Source organism: Gavialis gangeticus, unplaced genomic scaffold, assembly GCF_001723915.1.
Source record: "Gavialis gangeticus isolate Ggan-Ray unplaced genomic scaffold, GavGan_comp1, whole genome shotgun sequence".
NCBI classification, from domain to species: domain Eukaryota; kingdom Metazoa; phylum Chordata; order Crocodylia; family Gavialidae; genus Gavialis; species Gavialis gangeticus.
The window spans coordinates 14862981-14871387 of NW_017729029.1; the positions used below are offsets into that span (position 1 = coordinate 14862981).

Here is an 8407-nt window from a genome sequence, read left to right on the forward strand (position 1 = left end):
TCTATGCAGCTTAGACTAACCTGTGAAGACCAAATTGATTCAGCCTTTGGCTTTCTGACTGTCTGTACTTAGCTCCTGTGTCTCCTGGTGGCACAGTGGGGAGTGAGGAGCAGTTCTGGTCTCCCTTTGGCAGCTTGCCTGCCCCTTTTCTCTTCTCCCTTGCCTGCTTGGGTGCCATGGGACGAGGACTCATAGAGTGACTTTTTTGGGGAGTGACAGACAAAGCATTCTGTGTCAGATCCGCTCCAGCAGGAGAGATGGGTGGGCTCCACTCGGACTCTTTGCAGGGCTCTAAGTCTCCCTTTCTCCAAAGCCCACTCCTGACAAGAGAAGGAGGAAGATAAAGATCCTGACCAGAGAGAAAGGAGAAAAACTCCCAAGTAAAAGTGGCCAAGCCCTGGGTCAGGCAAGAGGGCAGACAAGAGCAGCCTCCACCCTGAGCTAAGTTATGTGGCTAATCTCAGTGCTGCACCTGACACCTGGCCATTCATGGCATGGCCACAGATTAAAGTAACCCACTGCTAGCAGCTCACAGTGGCTCTCCGCCTCTCACTCAGGGATTTTCCAGTGGCCAAATTAAACATTTCTAGAACGAAGGGCTGGTGAGGGAGGTGTTGGAAGGAGAAGGAGGTCCACGTGAGGACCCCACAGAGATGCACAGGTGAGGCTGGAAACCCGCTGAAGAGATATTAAAGGTAATGCTCGTGCTCCTGACACTTTTGCAACAGCCAGAAGAGATCCACCCCAGCTTGTCTGCCTTTACTCGCACATTTGCCAACAGGAAGTCTGGACTTTGCTCTCATACTCCCCCCAAATTTTCCCTGCAGAGGGACGCACATGCTTGTGACGTCCTGTGGGCTACAGGGCAGGACCCAATGGTTTGTCAATGAAAGGTGTTGCAAGAGTCATCAACCTGCAGCGAATACAATAAAGGAGAAGGTGAGCCAGGCAGGCTGGTTACTGCAGTGTATTGTTTCAGTCACCTTCAGAAGTGAGACTGCAAAGGGGAAATAGCCTCCCCTTCAAGAAAGGATCCATTGAAAGCTTCCAGGTGACACTTTGGACTTCCTCCTTGCCCCCCAAAATGTACTCTTGCCTGAGAGAGTGAAACACGAGCAGTGTTTGGCAAAAATCTGTCTGGACTTCTATTTGCTGCCTCCCAGCCAGGTGAGTTTTTGAAATACCTCTTGCAATGAGTATATTTTATAAGCAAATATGAACCCTTTCAACTGTGTAAGGATGGCTGTTTATGCAAGATGCTTGTATTCCACCATCTTCTAGTCCCTGCATTTTGTAAAAGCTTTTAAACTACAGTTTAAACCTTATAAATCTATTCTTTTAACCGTAACTGCTTTGACGTCTACTATTAGCTCAGTTTATTGAACTGAATCTTATATGTAGCATGCTTGGTTGTACAGGGACAATTTGCTGTTTTCTTAATGATCTGTCTGCAATGAATACAGAATAAGATCTGCAACAGGTGCGATCTAATTCAGTTCTATCCAAGGAACTGATTTTAATGGAGCAACTCATATTAATGCTAGCTTGGACCTGGCCCACACTTTACAAGTCAGTTTAAATGCTACGTTCTTAATTATGGCTTGATCCTGCAATGTGACAAATGCACTTGGGAGGTGCTGAGTATCTTTCACTCCTGCTGGAGTGAATGGAAAAGGTGCCAACAACTCACAGAGGGCCTCAGGACCAGGATAGAAACCTGAACTTGAAAGCACCATAGGAAGCAGGGGCTTGCACTGGTTTAACTAACACAGCTTGCACTGTTTTAACTAAGCCAGGTTTGTCATGGGGGCAAAGGGCAGTGTGGATGTGCTTGTGCACCAGGCTTTTCTGAGCTTAGGGGGAGTTGGCTGAGAACTAAACAGAACTGAACTTCTTGAAAACCAAAGTAAATGTGTTCACACAGTTGAATCAAATAGTCACATTTGATTCGACTGTGTTCACAATTGAACCATCAACCGCAGATGGTTTTGCTTGACTCACGTCTATCTGATGTTTCTGTCCTGGTTCAGGAACCTAGAGAATAGGTCTGATGTCCAAAATGCTTGGCACTTTTGAAGTCAGTGACATTTTGCCTGAGACAAGAGCAGAGGCAAGTTCCTGGTGTCTAGAAACACAGAGTTTTCTGTGGGCAGTGGCCCCAGGGGCAGCTCACATACAAAGTGCCATGGTGCTGGTACAGATACTGCTAGTCTGGTGTGTCAGACAGGGAGAACAAGCAGCCTGCTGCTTAACACCCAAGGGAGATCTTCACCTTTGGTGACAGAGGTGCTAGGTTTTAGGTATCAGCATGACATATATTTGTGCATGTGACCCTAACCAGTAATTTTGACTTTATGTTGGTGTAATTACCCAGGAATGTTGTCAGGAATGCTTGGATACTTTATCACATCTGTTCATGTAACATGTTGGACCCACCAGCCAGCAGGTCTCTGATTAGGGCAGCCTTGGTTATATTTAAAATGAAGAACCAGGAGTGTGTCTTTCTGGTAACACAAATTATTTGCTAATAACAATTTAAATAGTTGCAGATCAAAGAACAATGATCTAAGTCAGTGGTTTTCAACCTGTGGTCTGCAGACCCATGGGGGTCTGGAGATGATGTCTAAGGAGTCTGCAAAAGATGACTATGATCAATCAAAAGTATGTGAATACCCACACTTACAACTCAGAGGGTCTGCATATCCATTTGAAATTTCCAAGGGGGTCTGCAAATGAAAAAAGGTTGAAAAACACTGATCTAAGTGAAAAAACGCATTTGCATTTGCATTTGCATTCTGACAAGAAACTGTATTCTAGATGTCTTCTGGGCACATGGCATCTATAGGGGGTACGCCACTATCAATAGCCTTAAAAAATTAGACATTTTGGCTGGGATTTGCAAATGAACCTAAGAGAATGCTGCAGTTTCATGGCAACTGTGTGCCTAAGCCTCCTAGGCACCTGTAAAAATGCCAGCCTAAACAGACACAGTAAATATGAATCTTGCTAATGAGAATTAAATACCAACCAATGTAGCTGACAGAAGTCTTACAGTATTGTCCCAAGTGGAATCAGGAACACTTCTTTTTGAAGATGTGAGAAAGGGATATATTTTGCTTTGCGAGGAGACAACACGTCTACTTGGCCAGGGCAGAGGACTCGAAGCCAGGACTCCTGGGTTCCCTTTTTGCGACAGCCTCCAGCTCCCAGTACAATCCTGAGCCACTCGCCTCTGTTCTCTGTGCTTCACTTTTTCCCCCACCTGTGAAATGAGGCTTATGTTGTTCAGTCATCGGCATGAAGCACTTCTAATGGCTCAGCTAGACGGGGCAGTAAATCCATGGGTTTTGCCATCTCTCTTTCAGAACATGCCTAGAGAATGAAGAGGCACGTGCAAGCTCGGGGACAAGGCTTTCCTGGCAAGCTGCTCCGTGGTCTGGTTGTTACTGCCAGTCTTTTCCTGCTCTCAGGTACCTGTGAACACATCCCTGGGGCTACATCTTCCAGTGGGCACACAAGGGGCTGGGAGGGGGCGAGCAAAGGACCTCTGCTCGGGTGCAAGCAGGAAGAGTGCTCCTAGCGCAGCAAGGGGAGGAAGGGGTGGGTGGCAGCTGAACGAGGCAGATTTGTGCCTGCTGTGAGGAGGTGGAAAAGTGCTTCCCACTGTCACAGACCCTGCCCAGCACCAGCTGTACAGATCTGCCAATTTCCTGGCTTGCACTGGCCGTGTTGGCAACCTCCGCGCGTGGCAGGAGCTAGCCTCTGTTGGCTCCGTTGGCACAATCTGTTTCTCTCTAGGAAGGTGCAAGTCTTTGGTTTTTACCCAGCCATGAAAGCACTTTCTTGTTGTCCTGGCTGTCTCACCCCTGGTTATCCCCCTCCACGCTTGTATCTCCCCCTTCGAACGCAGACAACCAAGCACTAAGCCTTCTTGTCCATTCCCTACCTCACATCCTTCTTCCTTGGGCAGGCTCCTTCTGCCCCTGCAGCTCTGCTGAGCTCTCCCATGCTGCTACCAAGACGTTGCATTTCCTGCACATAGCACAGATGGGGAAAACCAATCGCATTGATTGCCATCCACTGGCACAATAATCTGAGCCGACACGTAGCAGGAAGTAAATAACTATTTTTGGCTACTTCACAGCTATGGCTATAGCTGGAGGTCAAGTGCTTGCTGAAGTTTCCTTACACTTCTACATCTTTGCATGGGCCCAGTCCTTTATGTCACCACAGAGTGACACCACAAATCTCACCAAAAATTATATGTTTGCTGATTTCAGAGTGTCCTGGGGGAAGATGAAAGCTAAGAGCCGCACCAAATTGTCTTCAAATAACCCCCTCACTGAGCCAGCTGTTGCATGTTCTGTTTCGGGAGCACCCTAGACACTGGGCCACCCACTCCTGATGCTCCAGCAGAACAAAAATTGTTTTCAGGGCTACTTGTGCTTCTTTCCTTTGCTTATTTTGGCTTTCCAAGAGCAAGGGAAATTCCAGCTTTTAAATGTATCCCATGAAATGGTCCAACTGATGTTCCTGTCAGTGCTAAAACACTAACCCACTCCACAAAGTTGGGACCTCTCACCCCCAGCTAAATCCATACGGGGAAAACATCTAGGCTTTGGCACTGCAATGGAAAAGGAGAACCGTTTCTGGTGCCCGTGGAGCTGCACTGATGAAAGTGAGATCAGAATAAGGACTGGAAGGCTAGGACTTGATGAAGGGTTCAGTGATGCTGGGCTTTGGAAAGCAGGGACCAACCTTAGATAGCAGGCTGTTCTTCTTTATCTGAGCTGGTACTGTCTGTCCATGTTGGGAGAAAGGGGTTTTGCTAGAACAGCCGCATATCACTCGTGGTTGACTCTACAGAATTAGGCTCTGCAAATCAATCGTTCATCGCTTGCTTCTGATTTGAAGTGCATGTAGCAGATGGGAGAAGTGTCTGCTGCTTTCGCAGGTTCGTGACGTGCGTAGCCTTTATTAGAAGTGCAAATAATCACTTGAGATTTACAGGTCTGGTTTATCTCAAGAGATTTACAATGCTGGCTTTATATGGCTGGCAATCAGGGGTTGGTGTAATTGATGTCACTAGGGACCAGGCTTAGAAAAACAACACTAAGTTATGGTAATAAAGGCTTCATCCTCATGGCGCTTCTCTTCCACAAGGAATAAATCTTTAATTAATGAAACACATGTAAACATGTGAGTAAAATATAAATCAAAGAGGCAACTCAGCAGGACAAGGGCATCTTGAGTTGTGCTTCTAGTAGTCTCAGTTTCATCGTCGCTAGGTCTTACACCATTGAGGGGCCAGATTATATCTGCAGATGTAAAGGAGCTGCTCAGCCGCTTCAGATCTCTGAGTTAGCTAGTTTAACGTTTGTTCTTGTGTCTCTCAGCTACATCCCAGTTCCAGCATTGCAGTCACTCCTTAGCCTCCACTCAATGTGCCTACCCCGGTGTGTTAAGTAGCAGTCTTGGCTTGCAGAGCCAGGGCTGAGCAGGCAAGTTGTTCCAGACCTGCGGACAGTACTACAGGCAAAAGGACTGACTAACAAATTATTTAAAAAAAGCACCGTCCCAACAAACTCTTCACAGTCCTGGCAAAAGGCCCTGTTCTTACAGTTACTATCATCGTTACAAACCCTAACGTAGGTATCTTTGCACTGGAGTCGATGATCCTAGCACAACAATGGGCTCATTTTTTTACATGAGTGTTAAAAAATTTCCAGGAAGATCCAATAAAGAAAAGCCTCAGCCCACAGGCACCTCTGAACAAAGTCCCTCTGCATATGTGGAGAGGCTGAAAGAGCTATGATTATTTAATTTGGGGAACAGAAGACTGAGGGGTTGTGGGGTTATATGGAGGATAGAAATAGATTTTTCTCTGTGGCTGCAGGGGACAGGACAAGGAGCAATGGCCTTAAAAAGCAGCTAAGGAAATTTAGGCTGGAGATTAGGAATAGCTTTCTCATTGTGACAGAGGTTAAACATTGGAACAGGCCCACAGAGGTTGTGGCATCATAGTTTCATAGCCCTGGAAGTTTTTAAGAGCAGGTTAGACAGACGTGTCACTGAGATGGGTTTTTTTTAGCAGGGGGCTGGACCGGAGACCTCATGTGGTCCCTTCCAGCCCTAGTGTACCATGATTTTATTGAGTTTACCTTGCTAATGATGAAAAGGGCATTGAAGCCAGAAGTATCTATGGACTTTCTGTGTCACAGCGTAGAGTGTCCATTGAGGAACAGAGAATCAGGTCCTTGTGGCTAGATACCAGCCTATCTTCCAGCTAGGAACCAAACTTAGCAAACAGTTTTTACCTTCAGAGTGGGTGTCACTAAGACTTCTGAACCAAACTCCCAGGCTGACGTGGGGGTATTTGAAATCCAGAACTGAAATCTCTGCCCGATTGTTTAGTAGGTTTTAAAAACCCTTTGTTTTTTTCTCTCTCGCTTAATCAGGCATTTAGGCACTGGCTGTTGGTGGTGTAGGAGGCCCGCACTTTGCATTTCAAAGGGAGTAGCAACTAGAAATAGGAGAAACCTTTAATTTTTTGATCGTCTTGTGATGTTACTGAATAGAATGACTTGCAAAATAAACTGCTGTCATACGATGAGTACAACTCATATACATGCAGTAATTATCCTGATGAGGCCACGTTTTCTCTTTGAAAACTGACACTTTCTCTTCCCCTTCCCTTTCCCCCCATTTTTACAGAAACCAGTTCTTTGCGAGGGAAAAAGCTGGATGTATCGTGGAAGTATCAGAAGTATATATCCCTGGCCAGTGCCAGCATCCCCCAGCTCTGCCAGTTCACTGTGTGCATTGATCTAAACAGGACTACAAATGTCAGCGTTTGGACAGCTTTTTCATACGATATAAGCAACAACTCCACCAACACCCATGATGCAGAGCTCGGGCTCTCCGGAGAAAACAAGCATCTGAAGTTGTATCTCTTTGGCACCACCAGAGAAATCAAGCTTGACTTAACTCTTTTTGAATGGCATAGTGTGTGCTGCACGTGGGACAGCAAGGAGGGGCTGCTGCAGGTCTACAACAATGGGCAGCACTTGGAGAAGGAGGCCATGAACAGTACCAAGTGCCTGAGGCCGAAGGGCAGCTTGATGCTGGGGTATTTGCACAAAAACCAGGGAGGCTCCATCATTGTGCAGGTGAACACCGGCTTTCTCGGCAACCTGTACTACTTCCAAATGTGGGACAGGGTCTTGAAGCAGGAGGAGCTAATGAACTGCTCCCAGGGAAACGTCGTTAGCTGGAACACAGAGTATTGGGACTTGGACAACATCATTCCACTCACCGACCATCACCTGCGCTGCGGTGAGTGTCTTGCTTTGTTGTCACCTGGGGTAGCTGACAGTGAGAGGAGGTTGCCGTTCACAAAATAAACCAGTTCTGGAGTGGGCAATGAGACACACACTTTACCAGTGGGTTCCCCAGATATTTGCTGGCAGAGGAACCGAATGCAAGTGGGAAGGTCCTTCTGAGCCCCTGCAGCCTTGGGCTGCCAGCGCTGTGTGGCCAGCACTGGTTGTGAGATACTCAGCCCTGCTCGGTGAGGACAGGACCCTCTGGGGAGTCCGCTCCTCAAGTCACTGTGCACGGGCAAACAGTGATAAAATGGCCAAATTTGGGCACGAAAGAAACATGGCACAGACACAAGGCAACCCCCTGCTAAATAACAGGGTGCTGCTCAAACAAAACTCCCCAGAAGCTTTCTCCAGGGGAAAAAAAGAGGCAATCCAGGCTGGCCTGGACAGGCTCAGGAAATGGGCGGACGAGAACCTGATGGCGTTCCACTCCGAAAAATGCAAGGTTCTCCACCTTGGGAAGAAAAACCCGCAGCATCCTTATAGGCTCGGCAGTGCTATGCTGGCTAGCACTACAGACGAAAGAGACTTGGGGGTCATCATTGACCACACGATGAACATGAGCCTGCAATGCGATGCTGCGGCTAGTAAAGTGACCAAAACGCTGACTTGCATCCATAGATGCTTCTCAAGCAGATCCCGGGACGTCATTCTCCCCTTGTACTCGGCCTTGGTGAGGCCGCAGTGGGAGTACTGTGTCCAGTTTTGGGCTCCACAATTCAAAAAGGATGTGGAGAAGCTTGAGAGAGTCCAGAGAAGAGCCACGCGCATGATCAGAGGTCAGGAAACAGACCTTACGACGACAGGCTGAGAGCCATGGGGCTCTTTAGCCTGGAAAAGCGCAGGCTCAGGGGTGATCTGGTGGCCACCTATAAGTTTATCATGGGTGACCATCAGGATCTAGGGGAACGTCTGTTCACCAGAGCACCCCAAGGGATGACAAGGTCGAACGGTCATAAACTACTGCAAGATCGTTTCAGGCTGGACGTAAGGAAGAATTTCTTTACTGTCCGAGCCCCCAA

The 8407-nt window shown here is 47.4% G+C and overlaps 1 protein-coding gene across 1 annotated transcript in view; it reads left to right on the plus strand.

Annotated features, from left to right (window-relative positions):
- The first annotated feature begins 793 nt into the window (after nucleotides 1-793).
- The window catches only part of LOC109300336 (adhesion G-protein coupled receptor G4-like), a 27230-nt gene continuing 19616 nt past the window's right edge, over nucleotides 794-8407 (plus strand). The window contains exons 1-3 of the mRNA XM_019521019.1: nucleotides 794-1167; nucleotides 3366-3470; nucleotides 6715-7335. Of these exons, the coding sequence (XP_019376564.1) occupies nucleotides 3380-3470; nucleotides 6715-7335 (712 nt within the window). The 5' untranslated portion in view covers nucleotides 794-1167; nucleotides 3366-3379. The remainder of the gene's footprint in view (nucleotides 1168-3365; nucleotides 3471-6714; nucleotides 7336-8407) is intronic.